The sequence below is a fragment of the Eumetopias jubatus genome, unplaced genomic scaffold (assembly GCF_037043125.1).
Source record: "Eumetopias jubatus isolate StellerSeaLion01/CBP00866 unplaced genomic scaffold, mEumJub1_p1.0 scaffold_4, whole genome shotgun sequence".
Lineage (NCBI taxonomy): Eukaryota > Metazoa > Chordata > Mammalia > Carnivora > Otariidae > Eumetopias > Eumetopias jubatus.
In genome coordinates this window covers 177837310-177863786 of record NW_028274810.1, presented here as the reverse complement: position 1 = coordinate 177863786, position 26477 = coordinate 177837310, and the positions used below count along the sequence as shown (strand labels likewise).

The 26477-nt window shown below is 40.2% G+C and overlaps 1 protein-coding gene across 1 annotated transcript in view; it reads left to right on the top strand.

Annotated features, from left to right (window-relative positions):
- Window positions 1-295: 295 nt before the first annotated feature.
- RAB2A (RAB2A, member RAS oncogene family) overlaps window positions 296-26477 on the top strand; it is an 89786-nt gene continuing 63604 nt past the window's right edge. The window contains exon 1 of the mRNA XM_028108837.2: window positions 296-608. Coding sequence (XP_027964638.1) covers window positions 563-608 — 46 coding nt within the window. The 5' untranslated portion in view covers window positions 296-562. The remainder of the gene's footprint in view (window positions 609-26477) is intronic.

The following is a 26477-nucleotide window of genomic DNA, read 5'->3' as shown; positions in this document are numbered from 1 at the left end:
CCACTGCAAGGCGGAAAGACTCGGCGCCCATGCGCGTCGCCGCGACGGAACCGAACGTTCCACTTCCCTCCCCTCCCCTAGCGTCTCCCGGCCGCCGGCGTCGCCCGCTGAAACGTGCCGGAACGACCGGCGCCGGGCCTAGCCCGGCTCGGGGTGGACGGGGCGCGGCCGGGGCGCTGCCGGCTCGGCGCTGGGCGGGGCTCCGGCGGGGCGGGGCGGGGCTCTGGCTGGGCGGGGCTCCGGCCGGCGTGCGGGGCTCCTCCCCTTTCCTCCGCGGCGCCGACGGCCGCAGCACTTCCGGGTCGACGCGGAGGCGGGGCGGAGCACCGCGGCGGCTGTTATTGTTCGACTGAGCTCGGCTGGGAGCTGTCTCTGTTGGCCCTGCGGGTGTCAGTTTGTCCGGCTTCCTCTCGGCCCCTCACTCCCGGCGGCTGACGGCGACGGCTGCGGCGGGCGGGGCCTGGCGTTTCAAGGCCGAGTGGCGCCGGGGTGAGGGGCGCGGAGGAGGAGGAGCAGTAGCAGGAGGAGGAGCCGTGTGCCCTGGCACCGAGCGGCCGCGGCCATGGCGTACGCCTATCTCTTCAAGTACATCATCATCGGCGACACAGGTGAGGGCCCGGGGTGCGGCCAGGCGGGCGTCGGCGGCCTCCGGGCCCGGGCTGAGGGCCAAACGCCGTCTGGCAGGGGCGCGGGCGCCAACGCCGCCCGGCGCCTCCCTCCCGGCCGCCCCGCTCCATTTCCGCAGTGCTGGAGCTGGTGACGTGGGCACTGCGAGCGGCCGCGGCCTGGCCAGGCCCTGTCCGCGGCTCCCGCCCCGGACAGCCCTGCAGCTGGGGGTCGCGGCAGCCGTTTGCGGCTTAAGATCTAGGAACTGTGTGACAGGAGGAGCGGCCAAGCCGAGGGCGGTCAGGGCCTGACTTAGATGATTGCACCCCCTCGCCAGGGCCCCTCACCTTGGGTCTCTTCAACGCCCTCGAGAAAGAAAAAGGCAGGCAGAAGAGAGCAGGAGGTGATGGGAGGAGGGTCTTGGATTTCCTGATCAGTCCCACCTTTTCCATCCTACACGCATCTGTCAGGGGCTGGGCAAAGTGCTCCTGGTGGGAGACAGCCAGCTGAGAAGGAGAGCAGGCAACCTTTAAAAAAAAATGTGTTTAACACCCTCAGATCCCAAGTCAGCATAAGTCATGGCCCATCGCTTGGCAGCTGGGGAGTCCCTTTCGAGGTCATTAAAGCGTAAAAGTTCTGTCGATTTTGCCACGTGTAAACTGGGGTTATTTGGTAGTAATGCAAGGCCGTTCAATGCTCTGGGTGTGTGCTTGCGTGTAGTGTGCCTGTGCGTGTGTTGGGGGCACTGTGATTTCTTGGATATATCAATTGAGGGTCGCAACAACCAATTTCCAGGTGACGCGATGTACATTGGAAGCAGAAAGAAATTCAGCTGTTCTCACTTGAAATAACATCTGAGTATATTTCACAGATAAGTAAACAGACTCATTGTAAAATATTTAATACCTGTGATTTTGGCATTATTTTGAATCTAATAATAAAACTAAGGCTTGTTCAGGTGTTACAACTATTTATATACCAGAGTCTGATTTCAGTGAGGACTCTTGCACAACTTTGGGCCCTTTGCAGAACTTTGGAAACGTCTGCAGCAGCTTGTGGTTGCACTACTGATGTAGCAGATTCAATAAGTAACACAAGAAGCACGTTGATTGCAGCCTAAAAAACTTGCTGCTGTAAACATGTCTTTTTAGCAAGGTTTTTTTGATGTGTGTCTGTGCAGAGTCTGGATGGTTTTCTATGTAATGCCTTGGGTAGAGGAATGTTTTGCAAATGTTTAGTAGCAAATGTATGTACTTTTTTTAAAAAAGCTGTGGCATGTTTTGAAGGAGAAGGAAGTGGGTCCAAAGCCTATTAGAAAAGTTTTATTTAGGCTGTAAACCCGAGTTGGAGAGGGAATTTATGTTAATTATGATATGAATGTGTTTGAGAGGTAGAAAGAAGAGTGAATGTAGACATTTAGCAGTGGTGAAGATGCAAATTATCCTTTGTAGGTTGCCTTCCTTCAACTTACTAACTGAGCATCTACTGTGGGTATTGTTCTGGGAGTAGTGGAGCTACAAATTGTAGCAAGCTGGCGCTCTGTGCTCTTGGAATTTGCCCTCTTCAAAAATAACCCCCAGGCTGAATACTTGACAGCAGTATTTTCTCCCCACTCCAGCCAATCTAGTTTACTGTCACATTAATCTTCGTGAAACCTGGCTGTTAGGAGACTGTTCCTCTGCTCACATTCTTTAGTTTGACCTTCCAGGAACTCCATTATTTTAGCCTCTGTTTTGTTTGCTAGCCTTCTTTCCCATTATTCCCTGCCTTCTGCCAGTGAGGCCCAGTGGCTGATTTCTGTGCTTTTTCCTGGTTCTTATTGCTCCCTCTGCTTGGCGTGCCTTCTCTGTGGAAATTCTATCAGTCCTTCAAAGTCTAACCCAGGTCTTCCATAATGCTTTCAGAGTCAACATACATTAAGGTCTTTTGATGTGTCAGGCGTTTTCTGGTATCCTGGCTGGCAGTGACTACTACTCCTTTATCTGGATGTTTCACACTTTGTATTTTTCTGATATTAATGCCAGACTGTTTTATAGATACTTGTGTAGACATCTGTATCTGATTATATACCTCTGGAGAGCAGAAAAGATGTTTAGTATAGCTTTGCATTTCAGGAAGAGCCTAGTAGAAGGCCCTGTACATTTAGTTAAATTAATGAAAGAATAGACAAACAGGCCACTATGTTCATGTTAATATACATTAATAACTTGACTGTAGGATTTTTTAGCCCGATTCTGCCACTTTTTTAACCAACTTTGGCCAAAATCCTTTACCGTGTTTCCTTAATCCCAAATGTATGCACAGTTGTAAGGTACACTTAATATGACCCTCCCCACAAAAAAGATGATATTAAATCAGTAGTGTGATATCTATCCTGATGTCTTCAAAAGTCATAGTATGAAAAATATGTCTTAGAATGAAGGAAATTGCTACCTTTCCTGTTTCTCACTTTCCCTAGTTTATAATAATCTTTATTATTATTTATTATTTTATCATTATCATATTATCTCATTTTTAACTTTTCCTTTTCTCTCAGTGATGAGTTAAAATGAGGACAAATGTGAAAGTACCATGCACATTTTGTTTTTCAGAGTTCCAGCTTCATAGAAGAGATTTTTTTAAAAAACTTTTCCCATGAGCATGATGATACTGTTGAAATAATTGTTTTCTTAACTCTGGGGCCAAATGCAGTTAAAATGTAGCTTTAAAATTTTTCATTGGTAGTGTCTTGTTCCTGAAAAATCATTTAGGTAAATGTGTCATTTAAATCTAGATATAAAGTGGAAATTGGTTTTTAACAAGCCTGGCCTAATAGCATAACCAGATAATTATCAAATATGAAAAGAGAAAAATTGTAATAAACCTGTAATTGTTGCTCCTAAAATTTTGGCAACTGCCTACCATTTTAACCTGATTACTAACCGTCCCTTCTCTTCTGTGCCACTCAACTAGGCACACAAAAGCTCAAACCCAGTTGTATTCTATTGAAATGACCCTCTTACCTTGCCCCCCCCCAAAAAAAAAGAAAAAAAGGAAGGTTAGGTCAAAACTTTTTCACCTGACCAACTCTTGTTCATCCATTCTTTTAAGATTAACAAACCCCACTACTCCCTCTTGCATCATACTCACCCCCTCCACTCTTTCTTCATTCTTTGTTTCCCCTTCACCCCACTCCCACATGCTTTTATTTTTTTTTTTTATTTTTCTTAAAATCTTTAGAGGACAAGTGCTATATAAGAAAATAAATAAAATTTATAATAGATAAGTAGCTGGATCCTTGGAGGAGGTGCTGCAAGGCTTTATTTGGAAGGTGATACTTGAGCTGAAATTAGAAGGATGCATAAGGATTTGCCAGGTGGGCGTGCGGGAAATGTCTGGTAGGTAATTGGAAGTGCATGTTTACTGCTTGATCAGTCAATCTCACATATACTACTTGTGATTTTAGAAAATTAAAAATAGAGCCATAGTGTGAGCCATTTTATTGAAGACTGTGAGAGAGAGGTGAAGAGTTGACTACAAGATCAGGCTGGCAGGAATGTGAGAGGGTGTGGAGTGTGTATGTGTATGAAAATAGGGGAGACTTGAAAGGTCAAGAAAATGCAACATAGAGGCAAAATCTTAAAGGACTTGGGAAAGATGGCATCAGATTCTCTAAAGCTTTAGAGCTGTGACAGAAGGAAGACCTGTCCTGTGGGAGACTCAAACTAGAGTTTCTTTAGGTTCTTATGAATCACCTAGGGTGTTTTTTTTCTTTTTTTAAAATAAAGATTCAGTGGCCCAAACCCCAGAGATTTTGATTCACTAGGTCTGAGGTGAAGCTCGTTGTTGCAAAACCTGAGGCCAGAAACACCAATGATTTTATTTAATCATATGAACAAGTTTGTTAGATTATCTTCAAAAAACAAACAGGGAAAAACTAAGAAATTCGAAGGTAGAAAAATTCTACTTATTTTATGATGAAATATGCATATAAAAAGCATATATATATGTGTATATTATGTATGTATAGTTTAATAGTTTTAAAGAACAGTTATGAATTATTACACACCCTTGCTAAAGAAACACAGATCCCCATCACCTATGTCTTCCTTTCCCAGGCTTCCACCAGCTTGAATTCTGTATTAATCCTTCCCTTGCTTTTCTTCATAGTTGTGGAACTTTTGCATCTCTATATTGTTTCATTTTATCTGTTTTTACATGTGTTTGTTTTATTCAGTGAGAGAGCTAAAACATGTCTGAAGCATACCTTTTAACATCATCTAGAATTGAGATAGTATATTCTTTTTTAAAAAGATTTTATTTATTTGGGGCGACTGGGTGGCCCATTAGTTAAGCTTCTGCCTTCGGCTCAGGTCATGATCCCAGGCTCCTGGGATCGAGCCCCGCATCGGGCTCCCTGCTCGGCGGGAACCCTGCTTCTCCCTCTCCCACCCCCCCTGCTTGTGTTCTCTCTCTCACTGTGTCTCTCTCTCTTTGTCAAATAGATAAATCTTTATTTTATTTATTTATTATAGAGAGAGACAGCACAAGTGGGAGGGGCAGAGAGAGAAAGAATCTGACCCAGACTCCACGTTGAGCATGGAGCCCAATGCGGGGCTTGATCCTAGGACCCTGAGATCATGACCTCAGCCAAACTCAAGAGTCAGCTACTTAACTGCGTCACCCAGGCGGCCCTAGACAGTATATTCCGGTCTACTTAAATTGTTGCTTTATGCATGTTATTTGTAGTCTTCCAAGATCTTTGACTAGTCCTTTCCTTTTCTCTTTCTTCTAACTAGTTTGTTTGCTGCTTGCCTCCCCTCATATGTATTTTGCTACCGAGACTTCTGTTGAATCATAGAGGCCATAGTCCTGTTGTTCTTGTCTTTTTTTCCCTTCATCTCTCCTGGTGAACCTGCCTCCTCCTCATCTCAAATAATGCCCCTCTCTTCTTCCTCGGTGCACTTGTCCCTTTTGTTCTCATTCTGTTCCTGCTCCACCATGAAACGAATTTTCTCCTCTATCTGCAGCTCTGATTCCTCTCTCCCATTTTATCTTCCCAGCTCATTGCCTCTTGCAGTAGCCAGTAATTTTGCTGGTGTTTTTGAGCAGATCCTAATTTTGCCAGCTCAGCTGTTTTTCCCTTTCACTCTGGCCCAGCTGTGCTTGCTCCATTTTGTTATTCTTTGCTCATCCTGATCTCTGAGGCTGTGTCCTTCGCTACAAAAGCTGCAGCCGGATACTGGCCTCCCTTGTCCCCCTTTCTAACTTTGCTTTGCTTTCTATGTGAAACTTTCCCATTTGGTTCATCAGCCTTGTTTATTTTCAAGTTTTAGAATACATTCTAGCTGCTGTTCTTCACTTAAAAATAAAAGACATCTGGCAAAAAGATGCTAGATTCCCTCTGCTATCATTCACATGTAGTCACCTCCCTTTTAATTCTTACAGAATTTCTCAGTGCAGCCAGCTTGGGTATTATCCTTGGAGATGCTGTTTATTTATTTATTTGAGAGAGAGCACAAGCAGAGGGAGAGAGAGAAGCAGGCTCTCCCTTGAGCAGGGAGCCCGATGCGGGACTCAAACCCAGGACCCTGGGATCATGACCTGAGCTGAAGGCAGACACTTAACTGACTGAGCGACCCAGGCACCCCTACAAGCACTATTTTTTAGTGGTAGTACTGTGGCATTCCTCTGCAGGTCTGTCATGGGCCTTTGTATATATTTTTCTAGAATTTATCTTTTTTTTTCCTCTTGTCAAATTTTCTGCTTTCTGGAATTTTAAATTAATCCCTAAAGTATATCCAGGCTGAATTTATATGGAATTCTTCATCACATTAGTTTTTGGGACTGTCTGTGTAGTAGATTCTTATGAGCCATTCTTCACACTTCTAGTTTGTACACACTATCAAAAGCTTTTCATTTTTTATTGCTTCAAAAGATATATGAGGTTACCATTTTATAGATGAAGAAACTGAGCGTCATTTGGGGCAAGTTATTTATGTACTTCTTCCCTTGTAAGTTTTTACTCTTCACAGCTATGATGTAGCTCTTTAAGTTTCTCCCAGTTTGCTCTTCAAAATGTTCTATTTTCAGGTGTGGCTGACAGTGTGTTTCTGGTCAAATCTGAGGGAGAAAGGAAGAAAATGAATATTGATGGATGCATACTGCAGTGAAGCTCTTGGAGCAAGACAGTGCCTGGCGCAGAGCTGGTGCTTCAGAAAATCATGAATGTGTGCTAGGTAGCCTACTGGGTAGGCTACATGCATTGGCCAATTTGTTTCTTTTTGTTTCAAGAAGGATTTAAGGACATTTATATAAAAACGTGATCGTTTTATTCAAATGGGAGGAAGAAGGTACATTAGTTTTGCTACCATAACAAACCACCATACACTAAAGCAGCTCAGAGAACACAAATTTATTATCTTATAGTTCTAAAGTTCTATATAAGTTCATGTACATATCAGCATATGTCGGAAGTCTGACATGTTTCTCAGCAGGCTGACATCAAGGTTTCAGCAGGACTGGGTTCCCTTTTTGAGGGATCCAGGTTGCTCTTTCAGGTTGTTGGTAGAATATACTTTGTTGCAGCTGTAGGGCTAAGATCTCCATTTTCTTGCTGGCTGTCATCTGAGGACTGCTCGATGCTTCTAGAGCCCACCACATACCCACATTCTTCGGCCTCCGGTCCCCTTCCTCCATCTTCAGGCACAGGAACAGCAAGTCAGGTCATCCCATCTCTCTGACTGAAGTTGGGGAAGGTTCTCTGCGAGTAAAGACTTGTGTGATCAAATTGACTTTATCTGGATAATCCAGGATTATCTCATCTCAAAGTCTGTAATTTTAATCACATCTGCAAGGTGCCTTTTGCCATGTAGAGTAACATAGTTACAGGTTCTAGGGATTAGGGTGTACATTTCTTTGTGTGTGGGGAGTGGCATTCTGCCTACCTCGAGGGCAAAGGAGAAACAGTAAATAGAAACAGTAAAGTCAGAAGCAACAATAATACTTGACTTTTTGTGTACACCTTTTTGAAGTGGGCACTGTATTAAGCTATGCAGAGAACCCTGCTCATTTACTTTAATTATAGTATGCATTATTTTTTCTTCAAAGCATGTATGGGTATACTTAATTATTCCTGATCATGGGTCTTGAAAGGCATTTTTCCTCTGCCTCCTCTTTAAAAGGCTACAATGTAAAAAATAAAGAAAAATAAAAGGCTACAGTGTAGTGTAGTGAAGAATGTAAATATACAACCAGTATATTTAAATATTTATAGGGCCTTTTCTACTGGTACAACTCGTTGAATCTGAACAGTAATATCCATGATGAAGGCTCCATTTTACAGGTGAGGAAAGGGAGGCTGTCACAACACAGAGCTAGTAACTGACTAAGCTGGAATTTGGAATTTGAACCCAGGTCTTTCTGACTCCAAAGTCCATGCTCTGCCATATCATACGTATTTCTTGATTCCCACAAATTCCATTCAGACCTCTTTTATTGGCTTACCAACAGCTGCTGGGTTTGTTGAGTTGTTATGGGAGTACATAGTCCCTCAGTCCCCTTTACTAAAACAGACAACGACATCCAATCATGCAAAATGGGAATAAAGGATAAAACAACAATGAAGTCCTATATAAAACAAGAATAAAGTCCTTTCTCTGTTCCTTATCAGCTATATGAGCTTGGGCAACATCTTTAATCTGCCTTGGTGTCCTCATCTATAAAATGGAATGAATAAATGAGATAAGATACATAATAGTGACTTGAATGAGAAATGGTTACTATTTCCTCTTAACTTTATATCCTGCTCTTTGAATGTTACTGTAATTTCCCCCATGTGTGTTGAAAGAGTAACACAAACTTGACCAGTGCTATATAGGTTTGAGTAATGCTGTTCATAGCAAAAATTTCTTTTGTCCTCTGTGTATCCTAATATGTTGATCTTTTTCCCTCCACATCCCTGCTTAGCTTGCTAGTTTGTGGCCAGCTGATACTTTGAGGAGTCTACTGTCCTTGACTCTTAATCGATTGTTTCTTTCCTAACTATATTGGTGTTTTCTTGCACTTACTATATTTTTACTATATTTGTTTGCATGTAGCAGAAAGTTTTTATGGAAAGTTCCTTATTTTATCAACATTGTTTTAACAAGATCCAAAATTGTTCATCAAGATTCATTCTATTCCAGGTATATATACATATTTAGCACCTTTGCTTAATTTAGTCTACATGACCATTCAAGTCCACTAATGATTTAGAAAGACTGTAGGATTTTGTTCTAGAAGGACCTGTTTGATTATAAAGAACGGAAATCTACTCCACCTAGCTCAAGAAAACAATTTTTGATAATAATTTAAAGAGTGCCCATAGGAAACTAAGAAAAATTGTAAACAAGTGTTAGGGAACTGGCCACTCTGAAATATTTTCCTTTCATGGCTTTTCTTTTGAACCTTGAGATAATTAGGGTGTGTGTTTTTTGTTTTTGTTTGTTTTTGTTTCCAAAGACTTTATTTATTTGAGAGAGAGAAAGAGAGAGCCAGCATGAGCCTGCGAGCAGGGAAGAGGGGCAGAGGGTCAGGGAGAAGCAGACTCTCTGCTGAGCAGGAAGCCCGACCACACGGGGCTCTATCCCAGGACCCTGGGATCATGACCTGAGCTGTAGGCAGACGCTTAACTGAACCACCCAGGTGTTTTGTGTGTTTTTTGTTTTGGGTTTTTTTTTTTTTTTAAGATTTTATTTTAAGTAATCTTTATACCTAATGTGGGGCTCAAACTCACAACCCTGAGATCAAGAGTTACATGCTCTACCAACTCAGCCAGCCAGGCACCCCATGTGTTTTTTGTTTTAAATATGTTTTTTTTTTCTTTTTAACAATGTTTTTATTCTTGATTTCTGACTTTATTTCACATAGGTAAGAGCATGGAGACTGTGTTTATCGATTCTTCAGTTTTTGAAGCTAATTTTGTAGCCAGCTACTTGGTCAGTGTGTGTACCTATTTTGTGTGTGCTTGAAAAGTGTATTGTGTACATGGTTGGTTCAGGGTCCCATACACGTTCATGAGATCCGACTTGCTATCTGTATATTCTTGATAGTCTCTTGAGTTTTGGGGTAAGATGTTAGCATCTATTATGACAGTGGTTTTGTTTTGTTTTATTTTAGTTTTGTCAGAGTGATTCCCTCCCCCAGTAAATTTGAGGGCTAATTTGTAAGGTATAGTATATGGGGCTCAGGTCTTTACATCTCACTGAAGAGTTATTCTTTGTCATTAAGTTACCCTCCACTTTTTATATACTGTGGAGTTGTTTGTTTTTTACATATGATTTATTTGGTAGTATAGTTTTGGGTACTCAAGTGTTTGATACTAATTTTGAATCTTATTTTTTGGTTCATATTTGCCTAGTGTATACTTTTTCCTCATTTCTCCTTTTTTCTTTGGAAAAGAAAGAAGGGTTTATTTTGTTGTGCTTTGTTTAGGAAACAAATATTACAGATACAGTTGAAGCTCCTTGTATACCCTTCCTTCACTGCCCTTTGTCCCTAGAGGTAACTACTCTCCTGAATGTGTTTATTATTTCTATGAAAGTTTCCAAATGATTACTACATATGTATGTGTGTATTTGCAAACAGTGCACAATTGTTTATGTATTTTTTTCAACTTTATATTAACGGAATTTTACTGTACTTGCTCTCAAACTTTTTTGTTCAACATTATTTTGGGAGAGTTATCTGTATTAAATATTTTGTTCTATTTTATTGGTATTAATTGCTAGGTTGGTTTAATTTTAATTATATTCTATTGGTTTAATTTTAGTTATATCCTGTTGTTTGACTATACCACACTTTTCCCCTAAGGAAATTTTTGGCTGGGTTGTCTGTCATGTTATAAAAGACAGTATAGGGGTACCTGGGTGGCTCAGTCGTTAAGCAGCTACCTTCGGCTCAGGTTGTGATCCCAGGGTCCTGGGATGAAGCCCCATATTGGCTCCCTGCTCAGTGGGGAGCCTGCTTCTCCCTCTGCTATTCACCCTGCTTGTGCTCTCTGTCAAATAAATAAAATCTTAAAAAAAAAAAAAAAGGCCATATACTACATGGATTATTTTTGTGTGTGCCTCCTTGAACATGTATGCTAGAATTCTGGAGATAGACCTTGAAGTGGAATTCTGGGTGCGAGGTGTGCACATGTGCTTTATCTATGAATCTAAATCATTCTTTAAGAGTAGTTATCAGTTAACTCTCATTCTTGTTCTTTCAGCCCTATTGTCGTCTTTTTCTTTTTTTTTTAAGGCCTTTAAGACCTTTTTCTTTTTTATAAAGCCTATTGCTATTTTATTAAAAGATTCAGTCTGAGAGGCTTTTACTAGGAGAATTTAATCATTGGTGAATTTATTTATTTACTTATTTATTTTTAAGTGGAACCCATCTCGGGGCTTGAACTCAGGATGCTGAGATCAAGACCTGAGATGAGATCCAGAGTTGGACACTTAACCCCCTGAGCCACTCAGGCGCCCAATCATTGATAAATTTGAATTAATTTATGCTCTCAGGTCCCACCTTTGTTCAGTCGCATGGGCAGGGATCAAGGCATGGATCACAAGCATGCCCGTTTGCCATGGGCTTTTGGATAAGGCAGGCACTGTGTCCTGTTATGTCCTACTATGTCCCACATAGGAAGCAATATGGTGGTCAGATTTCGCAAGCATGTATAATGTCACCTCTTCTTTTTAGGATGATGTAGAAAGAGTCTAATGAAAGAGGATACCTGTTACTAAATCTTATTTGCCCAAATGAACAATTAATTAAAATTCCTGAGTGTCCTGTTTGTAAAATGAATATAGTACCTGCCAAGTACACCCTGTAGGCTTGTTCACCAATGCTGTGGGTTTTTGTTTTTTTGTGTTTTTTTTTTCAAACTTTATAGCTGTCTTTGAAATTCAGATATCATTAATTTGTTTCCCTTAATTTATTTACAGTTGATATGTCGGTGTAAGTGGTGTATTCACGCTTGTTCTGCTGCCCCCAGTGTTACTAATGTCAATGAATGACTCCTTTAGCATTTGTCCACCTTTAGCAATAATTACTATGCATCTAGGAGGCAACTACAGTTGACCCGTGAATAACGTGGAGATGACCACACAGTCAAATCCACGCACGACTTTGACTCCTCAAAAATTTCTAATTGTATACTGTTGATCAGAAGCCTTACCAGTAATATAAACAGCCAATTAACAAATACTTTGTATGTTATATATATTGTAGTCTTATGATAAACTAAAGATAAAATGTTATTAAGAAAACCATAAGAGAAAATACATTTACAGTACTTTATTTATTGAAAAAATCCACATATAAGTGGATTCATGCAGTTCAAACCCATGTTGTTCAAAGGTCAACTGTAATATGTTATTCTAAGTCCTCTCTGGTTATTTTAGCTTAGACAGCACTCTTGAAAGTTTTCAAAGAGCCTAATACTTGTAATTACAATATCTTGATTAGTTCGAAGACTCCTCTGCTTGTTACCTTGGTGAAGTTCAAACCTCTTCAACTTCTATTTTTCTTATCCAGAAAAAGACAGCAGGAATGCCTGACTTGTATCTGCCCCACAGGATTTTTGTATTTGAAGTAAAAAAAAAGTGTGCAGGTGCCTTGTAAGCTGCAAAGTGCTTTATTAATAGTAATGTCTTAGAGAGAATTTTTTTAATCTGTTCAGCATCCTAAAATTAAGTTATTTGGGGGGGGAGATCTCATCTGTAGAAAAAGCTATTCATTGTGCTGACTTCAAACTGTAATTACTTGAATTGATGGAAATAAAATCACGTGTTAATATGCAAAATGGCGATTCTTTGATCCTGAAGTTTTCTTTGGACTCCATAAAGGAAAGTCATTTCCTATCTCAGATATCCTTATAGGCCACTTGAGATTGAGAATAATGTCAAGTAGGAGGTGCTCTTTTTCAGTAGTCTTCAGGAAAGGGATGTTAAGGTCAATTGTTGTTTCCTCGATTTCTTCTACATCCACTCTTGGTACCCTGAGATACCTCTTGGATGAGTTCTCTAGATTTTGAACCCCTTTGGAAAGAGGCAGTTTTTTTTAGGTCTACAGAAGTCTTCAATATAATGAATCTGTTGATCAAAGGTTATCTTTTTATCTCCTTGGACAAAGTATTGTTATAGTCTTAACCATTTCAAAGGGCAAAGTAGAAGTACACGTTTCCAAAATCACTGTGCTCAAAGCTTTACTTAACTTGATTCAAAAATTAATAAATAGGGAAATGAGTTATTAATTATAAATTAAAGCAATAATTGTATATGTGGTGAATTGATTCACCTGTCTTCAAAGTAAAAGTATGTGTTACACTTTTTCAATATAACCCTTGGTATAAGGTGAAGAAATTGTGGTTTCACAGCTAGGTGGATTTTTTTTAAGATTTTATTTATTTGACAGGGAGAGACACAGCAAGAGAGAGAACACAAGCAGGGGGAGTGGGAGAGGGAGAAGGCTTCCCACTGAGCAGGGAGCCCGATGTGGGGCTCGATCCCAGGATCCTGGGATCATGACCCAAACTGGAGACAGACACTTAACCTACTGAGCCACCCAGACGCCCCAAGCTAGGTGGATTTTTAAGTGGTTGAATAACTGTGTCCATAAAGGGCTGCCCTTATAGGCAAGCTGGAGGGGCATGCTGCTGCATTCAGTCCTGATTTTTTTACATTTCATATTAGTAACAACTTGGATAAAATCCAGTTTGGTTAAAAGAGCTAATGTGTGGATTATACCAGATAGAATCCAAAATTACCTTGACGGGCAGAACGATTGGCTAAATTTAGCAAAATGGAAATTAATGAAATTAAAGCCTTATATTTACTTTAAAAACAACCGTACAGGGGCACCTGAGTGTCTGAATCAGTTGAGCAGGCAACTCTTGATTTTGGCTCAGGTCATGTAATAGAGGCCTGCCCTGGGCTCAGTGCAAAGTCTGCTTGGGATGCGTGTGTTCTCTCTCTCTCTCTCTCTCTCAAATAAATAAATATATAAAATCTTTTTAAAAAAATAAAAACAACCATACAAATACAAGATGGAGGTCAGCTGGTAAATAGCACATGTCTAAACACTTAAAGTTTTACATGACTTGGGTCAGTATGAGTCAGATGAGTAATAAAACCAACAAAGGAATAAATGTGATGCTGGGTTAATAAAAGTATAATGTACAGACAAGGCAGGTAATAATTCTACTCTACAATTCAATTATGGAAACTTGTTTCAGAGGGATATCTAAACATTGGAGTCTAAGCTGAAGAGACCAATCAGGGTAGTATGAAAACTGTATCAACCATGACATTGTAGGAACAACTAATGGAAACATTTTTTTATTTTTATTTTTATTTTTATTTTTTTAAGATTTTATTTATTTATTTGAGAGGGAGAGAATGAGAGACAGAGAGCACAAGAGGGAAGAGGGTCAGAGGGAGAAGCAGACTCCCTGCCGAGCAGGGAGCCCGATGTGGGACTCGATCCCGGGACTCCAGGATCATGACCTGAGCCGAAGGCAGTCGCTTAGCCAACTGAGCCACCCAGGCGCCCCTGGAAACATTTTTTTTAAAAATTTTATTTGAGAGAGAGCAGGGTTGTGGGGGGAGAAAGCTCACATGAGCAGGAGGGAGGGGCAGAGGGAGTAGGAGAAGCAGACTCCCCGCAGAGCAGGGAGCCCCATTCAAGACTCTGTCCCAGGACCCTGGGATCATGACCTGAGCAGAAGGCAGACGCTTAACCAACTGAGCCACCCAGGCATGGGAAACATTTTTGTTTTTAATTTTCCCTCCCCCTGCTCCGAAATAATGGAAATATTCTAATCTAAAAAAAGAAGATTTTTTTTTTTTAAGATTTTATTTGTTTATTTGAGAGAGAGAATGAGATAGAGCATGAGAGGAGGGGAAGGTCAGAGGGAGAAGCAGACTGGGAGCCTGATGCGGGACTCAATCCAGGGACTCCAGGATCATGACCTGAGCCGAAGGCAGCCGCTTAACCAACTGAGCCACTCAGGCGCCCATAAAAAAAGAGATTTAAAGGAACATATAATAATGACTTTTAATACTTATGTATTCAAATAAAAGAGACTTAAACCTACCCTTTGTAGGTTTTCATGGGCAGAACCAGGACCATGAGTAAAAGAGATACTTGGACTCCCTATGAAATGGAAAGGGGAGGGGGTGCCTGGCTGGCTCAGCTGGAAGAGCATGCAACTCTTGATCTTGGGGTTGCGAGTTCAAGCCCTACGTTGGGTATAGAGATTACTTAAAAACAAAAACTTGGTGGCTCAGTCGTTGAGCATCTGCCTTCGGCTCAGGTCATGATCCCAGGGTCCTGGGATCGAGCCCCGCATTGGGCTGCCTGCTCCATGGGGAGGCCTGCTTCTCCCTCTCCCACTCCCCCTGCTTGTGTTCGCTCTCTCACTGTGTCTCTCTCTGTCAAATAAATAAATAAAATCTTAAAAAACAAAAAAACAAAAAACAAAAACTTAAAAAAAAAACGGAAAGAATTTGTTAAGTGGTGAATTGGTTTATTACTGGATTTGTTCAAATAGAGGTTTGATTTACACATATTAGGGCTTGGAGAATGGAATTTATACAAAGATTAGAGGATTTGATTAGTTTTTATTTTTTGGTTTTGTTTTTTGGGTTTTTTAGACAGTGTGGGTGCACACATGAGTTGTAGGGGGTGGGGAGGAGCTTAAGGAGAGAGAAAATCCCAAGCAGGCTCCGTGCCCAGTGCGGAGCATGATGCGGGGCTCAATCCCACAACCCTAAGATCACAACCTGAGCTGAAATCAAGAGGTGGACACTCAACCAACTGAGCCACCCAGGCACCCCTCATTTGTTTTTATTTTTTTAATTTTTATTTACTTTTTAAAAGATTTATTTATTTGAGGAGCTCCTGGGTGGCTCAGTCGTTAAGCGTCTGCCTTCAGCTCAGGTCATGATCCCAGGCTCCTGGGATTGAGCCCCGCATTGGCTCCCTGCTCCGTGGGAAGCCTGCTTCTCCCATCTCTCACTCCCCTTGCTTGTGTTCCTTCTCTTGCTGTGTCTCTGTCAAATAAATAAATAAAATCTTAAAAAAAAAAATTTCTTTTTTTGAGAAAGAGAGCATGAGCGGGAGGGGCAGAAGGAGAGGGAGAGAGAATCCCAAGCAGACTCCACACTGAGCACAGAGCCCCACTTGGGGCTTGATCCCGTGACCCTGAGATCACCACCTGAGCCAAAACCCAAGAGTCAGACGCTTAACCAACTGTGCCACCCAGGCCCCCCCGACCTTGTTTTTGTTTTAAAAGAAATTTAAGGTACTATGTGGGCAGTCCTTGTGTTAGAGTTAGAAAAATGGACAGGACAATCGCATCCTATTGGGAAGACCAATTTGCCACAGAAATTACAAGATAATGTAACAGCCCTGGGCACAAAGTACTGAAGGAGCATGGAGAGGATTCATTCTAATTGCAGTGAATGGCTTGTAACATACTCAGATTGTCAGCAAACATTTATTGAGCACCAACTGTGTGCTGAGTGCTGTGCTTTGGCTTTCATATATGTTCTCACAGTAATCCTAGGTGCCTATTGACTTCATTTTACAAATTATGTATCAGGTATGATATCATCCGACATGGTCTCATTTGTTTGAATAATTCCCCCACCTAACAATCCTGTGGAATCAGTTTGTACTTTTGCCACTAGTTTTATATTTGTTATGTGGAGAACAGAAAATTGAGCTGAGCTCCTCGAAGTCAGGTTATACAGAATGTGGCAGGATAGGGTTTTTTTCAGGATTTTGTGGAGGCTTAAGACTAAAGGAGATCTGGGGACCATACTGTGACGAGCACTGTGTGGCATAGTTTAAAGGGTTGGTTTGTTTATCCTCTGGATAGCTTTACAGAAGCCTTATTCCCCATCTCTAAATGGTATAAATTTCTGCCCTTCACTCAGATTTCTGGCAGGAATTAGTGATCCCTTTCCACCTTTTATTTCTTTTTTGGCCTTTCCCCCCCATTCTTTCTGGCTTCAGGTTTCCTTTCTTGGAGAATTTACCTTTGAAATGGAAAAACCATGTTGGATTTGAGCATGAATATGTGAATTTTCAGCCTTAGCTATGAGTAAATCTTGTTAAAAAGTACTACTGATTAATATTCTTTAGCGGCTTTTAGGAGTTTAAAAAAAAGGAAGTCAAAATCTTTTCATAGCACATTATTTTACTCACAGGCTCTCATGATTTTCTCCTCAGACCAACATTTAATGTAACTATTTTTGGTCACACGGAAGTTTGCTAATTATTTAAAAGCCACATCAATATGGAGGTTGTTAGGTGAGGCCCGTAAAAGTATTGCTTATGTAGTGTTTGATGCTAAAATAGATCCTTTGAAAAACTTATATATAATGGTGCAAGTGATAAATGCTCGTGATAAAAAATGAAAATACTCTACCACCTTATGTAAGTATGGTAAATGATGGTTTTGTGTATCCTTCCAGAAATTCTCTATCCATCTCCAAGCTTGTGTGTATGAGTGTGTCCCAATTTTACCAATAGCATTATACACTTAGTACTGTTCTACGTCTGTATTTTTTTTCTCTTGAGGGTACATCTTAGGTGTCTTAACATATCACATATATAAATCTATCTCATTCTTTCTAAACACCTGCATAGCTCAACCATAATTTATTCAGTTCCTGATTCTGTTATTCCTTGTCTGTGGTAGCAAACAGCAGAAACCTACTGTGGTTAATTTAAGCAGAAGATTTTATTAGAAAGATTGAATATTCATAGATTGATAGGAAAGCAATATAATCCACCTTGAAAATGGCAAAACCAAGGAAGGCAAGGCACAAGTTGAATTCCTGCTGTCAGTGCAACCTGCTGAAGAAGATGCTGGGGACATATCAGTGGTCTCTCATCTCCACTGTAGTCACCATGGATTCTTTCTTTAGGTCCCTGATACTGGAGCGCTCCTTCAAGATTCCAGATTCTGGACAAGAGCATCTGTTTGGCTAGTCACGTGTTTATACCCTAGCTGCTGGAGAGTTCAAAGAAAAGTGTTCTGATGCTAGATTGCCAGAAATAACAAATGTTCACCTACGACCTATTGATGAATATTGTTATACACAGTATAACACGATTCTTGTGGGTTTGTGTAAGAAGTAAAATCTGTGGCCAACTAGGATTTATATTTGTATTTTGATAAATACTGCCAAATCACCTTTCATTAAAAATAATGGACTTCGAATATCTAGTTTTGAGTGTGGTGTATGTTTTGTGTACTTAATTCAATCAACAGGCTAATCTCAACATTGTCTGTGTTGACTGATGCCTAGTCTTTGTTTAGGAATTTAGTGGTTTGATTTAGTTACTATTATGTGCTTCCTTGGGCTCTTGCCTGTTTCATCTAGCAACTGCATGAAATAGCTTTCTGCTTACAGTCTTTAACTTTGATATCATTTATAGCATAGCATACTACTTAGAGATCATGTACAGTAAATTTATTGTATAATAATTGTAGTGTACATTTATATCACAAAACTCCTTCCTTCCTTCCATAACATCATGGAAGAGTATCCTCTGCAAGCTACTTGATTGAAATGTGATTTTGAGATGCTGCAGTTCTTATTTGGAATCTTTGCTTATGAAAGGATTAGGAAAATGGTCAGATTAAAATGTAATATACCTGATATATTAACTGAAATGCTGTTGGGATAAAGCTAGTGTCAAGGAAGTCATATTTTTTTTTAAAGATTTTATTTATTTGACAGGGAGGGAGAGACAGAGCACAAGCAGGGGGAGAGGCAGAGACAGAGAGAAAGAGGGAGAGAGGCAGAGGGAGAAGGAGAAGCAGACTCCCTGCCGAGCAGGGAGCCCGATGCAGGGCTCGATCCCAGGACCCCAGGATCACAACCTGAGCCGCAGGCAGACGCTTAACCAGCTGAGCCACCCAGGCGCCCCCATATTTATTTTTTTAAACCTTCTTCCTTTTTACATTTCTGCCCTGTGAGTCATTTAGTTACAGAGTATTTCCTTCTTTCTCTTAGTATTGCTACTAATAATACCTGGAAAGTGAGATAACATTATTTTTAGTTAGGAAAGGTATTGGTTACCGTCTATCTGAAAAGAATAAATTGAGGTGGTTGGGTGGTAGAGTGGAAAAATATGATTTAAGGGGTGCCTGGGTGGCTCAGTCAGTTGGGCACCAGACTTGATTTCGGCTCAGGTCATGATCTGAGGGTTGTGAGAACGAGCCCCGCATTGAGCTCTATGCTTAGCACAGAGTCCCCTTACGATTCTCTCTCTCCCTCTGCCCGTCCCCCCACTCACATTCTCTCTTTCTCTCAAATAAATAATAATAATAAAAAGAAAACCCAATTTGGAATTTCAATTCTGCCTCTTACTTGAAGCATATCACTTAAACCTCAGTTTCTTCATCTTTAAAAGGAGGTTATCATTTCTGCTTTACTAACCACCCAAGCTTACTATTATGGTCAAATAAGATTGTGTGCGAGGAAGGAGCATATTTAGACCTTCAAACTGTCAAAAGCGTTGCAGATATTTTAAATAAGACAAAAGTATATTAGCATAACTTGATTACAGGACTCCTTAGATGCAATAAAAAAGAAAGGAAGAATATCTGTATTGAAGTGAGTCCTTTGGATATTTGGCAGGTAGCATGTAGCCCAGCTATTCTAAGCGAGGTAATTGCCAAAGATACTAAGTGGAAACCAGGATAACCGTGTTTTGAACTTTACCCCCTACTGTGGGGAAACGTATCTCCGGTATTTTTAGTTATGTCCTACCAACCATGTAGGAGCTTCATGTTAGTTATAGCTGAAAAACTAAACTGAAGAGGCTTGGCCACTGAAACCAGCATTTTTGTTGGCTGTATCTAGGGCACTGCTTCTCAAACTTCAGTGCACATCAGCAGCACCAGGACAGCTTGGTAAAACACAGATTGCAGGGCTTCACCCCAGTTTCTGATTCAGTAGATCTGGGGTGGGACTGATTATTTGCATTCTAACAAGTTTCCAGGTAATGCATAAGCTTCTGGTGTGAGGACCATGTTTTGAGAATCAGTGCTTTAGGGAAACCGTATAATTTATCATCCAAGCCGATCCATAATTTATTAGGAAAACAGGAGTTACTGAGCCTTCCCTGGCAAACCAGAGTGTAGGGTCATCCTAATTTCACCTAATGGAAAAATCTTTTTACAAAGAGGTTTCTGTAATAGAATTATCACCTGGTGGGTGACTCATGATACTTAAATTTCTCTATTTGTGTAGGTACGTACATTAAATTGCCAGCAAACTATTCAGTCAGATTTTTCCCTTGATCTCTGTCCTTTTAAATGTTAATTAAAAGAGAATATAGGTATTCTGGATTCTTCAGCTGATTTATTTTGCCATGAATGCTAGCAAAAGTATTGTAGATGAGTTCTTTCATTGGATGTGTGGTTGGATTAGACACTAGAGAGTAATTTCCAGGTTTGTTTTTGTAAGTCACAGTAATAGGTACATATTTGATTGCAGCCCAGGGTTCAGATATGTGTGTAAGTGCATATATCTCTTTAAAGTAGAAGTCTCCAAATAGTACTTATCCTTGTATAGGACATACAGTCTCATATTTGCTATTTTCTGTCTTTTTTAATGCTGGTTGTGATCCATTAAATTGATTTCATGACCTAACTGGTTACAGTCTACTACTGTTTAAAAAACACAGCACAGAGGACCTCTATGGTTCCAGCAAATTGTGACACTCTTAAGAGTCGGAGAGGTAGTTGTACTTCAGCTTTCTTCATTCTGATTCTTCTCAAACACTCCAGCCTTTTTCCACCATTAAAACAAGTGGGGGAAAGTCCCAGGAGTTGGGGAGAAGAAAGGAAAGGTATGTTATTTTTACCACAGGGTGCTATCTTACTTGCTATTAGATTTAATATTTTATCAATTATTTACTGTGGAAATTAGCAAATGCTCCATTTTATTTTACAATTTTTAACAATTCAAATTGTATCTGACTTTGTAGTTTTTGAAAATACTGCACTAGAAAACAAAAACAAAAAAACCCACCTAGACCTTCCCTAAGAAAATCTAAACTTGGCTTAGATTCAAAAACCTTCCACTTCACCAAATTAAATTTGGTTTGTCTTAATGAAGGATCTATTAACCATACTGGTTGGATCAGTGAGAGTCCAGCTAAGAGACTGAAACCACACAGGAATTTGCATAGGGAAAGTCTAATGTAAAGAATCATTAACAATACCATGGGATTAGAGTAACAGGGAATTAGCTCAGAGGTAAAGAGAACTCTAAAGAGTACAGTAACAGCAGATAGAGGGCACAGTCACTCCCCCAAGTCCCAGGCAGAGCCTGGAAGGAAGGAGCCAATCTGGCATCCAGAGCTTTTTGGAGGGGCACAGCTGAGGCCCGCTGGGTGGCAGAGAATTTCACTGAGGGGCTGTGATGGATTGGAAGGGTGCCGTCTGTGTGCCGTGGGAAGCCTTCCGTGGGGAGGAGCTACGTTGGGACCTTCGTGGGAAGCAGCCCAAAGGAGTGCCGGGGAAGTTGGCTGCGGAGAGGTGTCGAGTGCTGCCTTCTGTGGGTGACACTTGCTGTCTCGCCAGCTGGCCAGGGGGAGATGTTCTGGTCTCTCCAGCAGGGCAGTGAAGGTTTGGAGCTGGGAGGCCCTTGATTGCTAACTCCTGTATACAATGAAACGCTGAACTCCTCAAAGGAAAATCACACGGAAGTTAGGGGCCGATGATAATCAGAGATGGAATTCTAATTCAGCACAGTAAGGTTTTAATTCTCTAGCCTCATTTTCGTCTCTGAAAAATTCACTGTTGAGGAAAAAATGTTTATTATTATTTTTTGAGAAATTGAATGTTTTTAAATGTAGACTAGAGTTTGTCATTACGTAGAAAAGGCTAGTCTCACTTTGTGACCTTTTCAGTGAGCATGTGGTACATTAAGCTAGTATTCACTGAGCATCTGCCTTCTAAATTGGGCCACAGTGCAAGGTGGTTTTCAAAATACAAAAAGGTGAATGTTACTGCTCCTGAAGGAAGAAGGTAGATGTGTAAACTGATAATAAAAGTATAATGTGATAAGTGCTTAATAAAGTATGTATAGAGTACTATGGCCTTAGCATGGGATAAAGTGTCAACCTGCCTTTCAGTACTGGGGAAGGAAAAAGAAGCACAGACATGTGATCTGTGTGCTATCTCTTGTATTCCTCAAATAGCCTTATGAATAAAGTAGGTGGTATGATTACCATTACACAAAGAAGCAAATAAGGTCTAGAGACCTGAAACAGCTGTTCCTTCCAGTGTCACACACAGGATCCTAATCTAGTCCAGAAGATTTGTTATCTCTTAAATTAGTGGTGTGCTTTGAAATGCAGAAGGCTTTACAGTAAAAGTTTCCAAATGTAAAGCACGGGACTACTACTGTGAAGAATTTAAAAAGTGAATTACATATGCCTCTGCCTTTAAGGGGTGTATAGTCTAGCTGGGCTGATTGAATACGAGAAGGGCTCTGATGGAGGTGCTGGAGAAAGCTTGGGATTTCATGAGAAATTCCACAATCCAGAATGCCTGTCTTCCTTCTTGGAAACCTTACGGTAAGATGACATTTGAAAGAAAAAAAATTGAGCATTGAAAGAAAAGAGAAAGAAAAAGAAGATGGCATTTGAGCTGGTCCTTGAAAAATGGGTAGAGTTTAGACAAGTAGAAATGGTAAATAAGCAAAATGTAAAAATAGGGGGAAAAGTTGTCATTTATCATGTATCTGTTAAGTACCACACCTTGTACCTTCCTCAGTATAAACCATCCAGTTTAACTATAGTAGAGTCTCATATCAAACAAACTGGAAATAAGACTGGAAAGATAAATTCATTAAACATATTGGACTTGGGTTGTGATAGAGAGTGGTTGAATTTGAACTTTATTCTGTAGGCAGTAGAAAAGGTAGAAGTTTTTTTAAAAGGAGAGTACCAGGCTGAAGTTATGATTCCATTAGAAACTAAATACACATGTGTGTATATTCAGATTATAATACAGTAGCAGAGACATTCTAGATGTTAAATGTAGTCCTTCTGTCTTTTCTCATTCATCCCTGGTGCAGTCATATGTAGGACAGATTAGGAAGCTGGAGTGTATATAGTATATAGTTAGGTGGTTATTACAGTGGTCCAGGTAGGAGGTAATGAAGATCTTATGTAAGGCAGTAGTAGTGAAAATGAAGAGGTGGTTACTGGTGAGAGTTGGAATTAACAGGGTTTAGGGAAGGACATTGTAGGGAGTGAAAATAAAGATGAAGGTAATTTTCAGGCATTTTTCCATTTTAGAAGAATACTTCAAATACAGGCTATTTTTCATTTATTTTTAATTAGAAAAGTAATAAGTACACATGATAACATTAAAGCACTGTGAAAGGGCAGAAGATTGGCTAGGGGCAGCGGGACATGGTGGTGAAAGATGACAACATAGAGAAACAGGTCAGTGGTTAAAACTTTGGTAAGGTCCACTCCCCAAAGGAGTGGGCTATGGAAAGACTGTAGTGTGGAAAGAGAAGGAAACAGTTACTTTACAGTAGAGAAACTTGTCAAACTACCTCAGGCAGGTGATCAATGTTAATGTCAACAGTAATCAGTCATGTCAATGGTATGTACCCTTGTTATGATAGTGGGTCCACCTTTGTAGAGGTAAGAAAATCTACTTATCTCTTTGGTCTTCCTCCCAAATGTCAGTAACTCCAGTCAGTCATGGGGGAAAAGTCCAACAGATCCCAATTGAGGGACACTCTATGATGCCTTGACCAGTACTCCTTAGTACTCCTCAAAACTGTTATGGTCATCAAAAACAAGGAAAGTCTGAGAAACTGTCATAGCCAAGAGATGCCTAAGGAGACATCACCAAATGTAATATGGTGTCATCTATGGGATCCTGGGACAGAAAAAGGACAGTAGGTGAAAAACAAGAGGGAAAAAATCAAAACTTGGGGAGAGGTAAAAGCAAAGAGATTTCATAAAGAATGCAGGGTAAGGAATAAGCCATGAAGATAAGGCTTCTTCACTATTATGTGTCCATCGTAGGTTCTCAGCAAATAGTGGCTGAATAAATAGTAGGGTTGGAGCTCTTCCTAAGCCTGTTTTTAAAAATGAATTGTGCTCCTCAGTGAGGCCTGACTTCATCTTTTGGTCTTGAGCTCAGGTCTAGATTTGGTTTCCTTGAGTCCGTGCCACACCCAGGGCAAGTGAGATCATCATAGAAGGCCATCAGTGTTCTTCTTCCCCAGCATTTAGAGCAGAAGATACTGGTTTTTTTTCCCCTGAAACCAGACAATTACATTGTTTATTTTATACACACAGACAGAAAGTCTCCATATTTTAAAGTTAGAAGAATACCTATCTCACTTTGTGAAGGTAGGTTATGTATTATGGAAGCTTCCTAGGGGTTATGGCACTTGAGTTAAGTTGTAAAGATAAGTAGCTATTAGCTAAGTGGAATAGTCACTGAGTATTGGGGAAAGAACACTTAAAGCATGCTAAATAAATATGTGCAAACAGCCAGATGTGTAAGAAATACTGGCATTATCTGCTTTAGTCATTTTCATGGTTTTGGTCTTATCCCAGAGGTATTTAAAGTACTTAGTGTACTTTAATATTTTAACACCAAAGATAACAGAAATGGAAGTAGATAATTTGCTTCAAGGGAAGGAGGGCTGTATCCCAACAACTTCCTATTTCCTTTTCACTTTATCAATTCTTTTCTTTCTTTAAAGCTTTATTTATTTATTTGAGAGACTGAGCCCGAGCATGTGCATGTGTGTGTGTGCTCTAGCAGAGGGAAGGGCAGAGGCAAAGGGAGAAGGAGAGAAGCAGACTCCCCGCTGAGCACAGAGCCCCATGCAGGGCTTGATCTCCCGACCCTGAGATCATGACCTGAGCTGAAATCAGGAGTCCCGACACTCAACCGAGTGAGCCATCCCGGCACCCCTCACTTTATTGATTCTTTAGCAACTCTTTCAGCCTTGTCAGCATACTTGTTTCCATACGTTCCATTTTCAGGGGAAAGATATCTTGTGTTTTGAAAGCTGCATGCTCTTGGAAACTTTCTTTAATTTCTTTATCTTTATTACTAATTTATTTTTACTAGTGCCTAGAATATAGTAAGTACTCCATAAATATTTTTTGAGTGAGTATCTCTAACCTTTGCTCCTAGCCTTCACTGACAGATTTCTCAAATAAATGTTCTATATTTCCTGTTTCCTCTTCCCTTACTGCTCTTAATATTTCTGGTGTTTGAAGCACTTTACTGATTACAGTAGGAATTATTACAGATGACGTCAACAAGCCTGGAAGACTAACAACATAAAAGTCCCAGGAGGAGGAAGAATGAAAGATGACTCTTGATAAATGTATTGGTTTCCTAGGGCTGCTGTAACAGATTATCACAAACTTGTTTTAGGGCTTAACACAACAAAAACCTCTTCTCTTATAGTTCTGGAGCCCAGAAGTCCAGAATCCAGGAATCTGCAGGACTACTGTTGCTCTGAAGGCTCCAGGGAAAATCCTTCCTTGCCTCTTGCAGCTTCTGGGGCTCCGTGTGTGCCTTGGCTTGTGGCAGCCTGACTCAGTCTCTGCCTCTGTCTTCACATAGCCTATCACCTGTGTATCTGTCTTTGTTTCCCCCTGCCTTTCTCTTATGAGTACATTTGTCATTGGATTTAGGCCCCAGCCAAATCCAGACTGAAATTATCTCAAAATCCTTAATTATATCTGCAAAGATCCTTTTCCTAAATAAGGTCACATTCACAGGTTCTAGGGGTTAGTGCTTGGACATATCTCTTTGGGGCCACTCTTCAGCCTACTATGGTAAGGAACCAGATCAGTATCTAATTGAAGTAGTTGAGAGGACTGCTGTCTTAGATGTGAGGGAGGACGATGTAAGGAGAACCAATAGCATAAGAACAACTCTGAAATCATTTTATTTAAAAGAAAATTAGAGATATGTGAATATTGTCTTCAGTTAATTTTAGAAAATATGTATTTAAAATTTTGAACTCAAGATCAGATGGGTTTGGTGGGAGATTTGCTCCTTAGCTGTATTCATCTTGAAGAATCCTCAACATTTTTATTAAAACTTTTGAATTTCCAAATTTGAAATTTTCACATTTGAGCTTTATGGTATTCCTTTGAAGTAGGAATACTGTATTTTCTTTTTCCATTTTCCAGATGTGGAAATGGAGCATAGTTTCTGTATCTAATTTGTCCCAGTTCACAGGTTATGAAATGATACAAATGGACTTGAACATTGGTGTTTCCACTGTAAAGCTTGCGTTCTTTCTAATACACCATGCTGAGTTTATTAATTTTCTGTTTAAAAAAAGCAGACTTTATTGTTTTTTCATTACATGTTTCTCCATTTGGAATGTTAGTGCAAAGAAGAATAAAATTTTCTCTGTTTGCAAAATAAGCTACTAATATTTCAACCACATCTCTGAACGATCTGTGTTGGAGGTCTATCAGTTTTTTGGTGTGACTTTAAAACATACAGTTCTTAAAAAACAAACGAAAACCCCACAAAAAACAAAGAACGGTTGAACAGATCAGTTAAACAAAGCTGGTTCTTTGGAAAGATCAGCAAAATTGATAAACCTTTAGCCAGACTCATCAAAAGAGAGGCCTCACATAAACAAAATCAGAAAAATAAAATATACAGTTCTTCAGTGGGTTACTTTTAGTCATTCATTCATGGAACTTTTGTCACATTTTGTTTTTGAGAGCCAAATATGGTAGATGAAAATATGCAGCCATGATTTCAGAATGATAGTTGGACAAAACTTTTCTTCAGTGGTTAGGAATTGGCTCTGGGG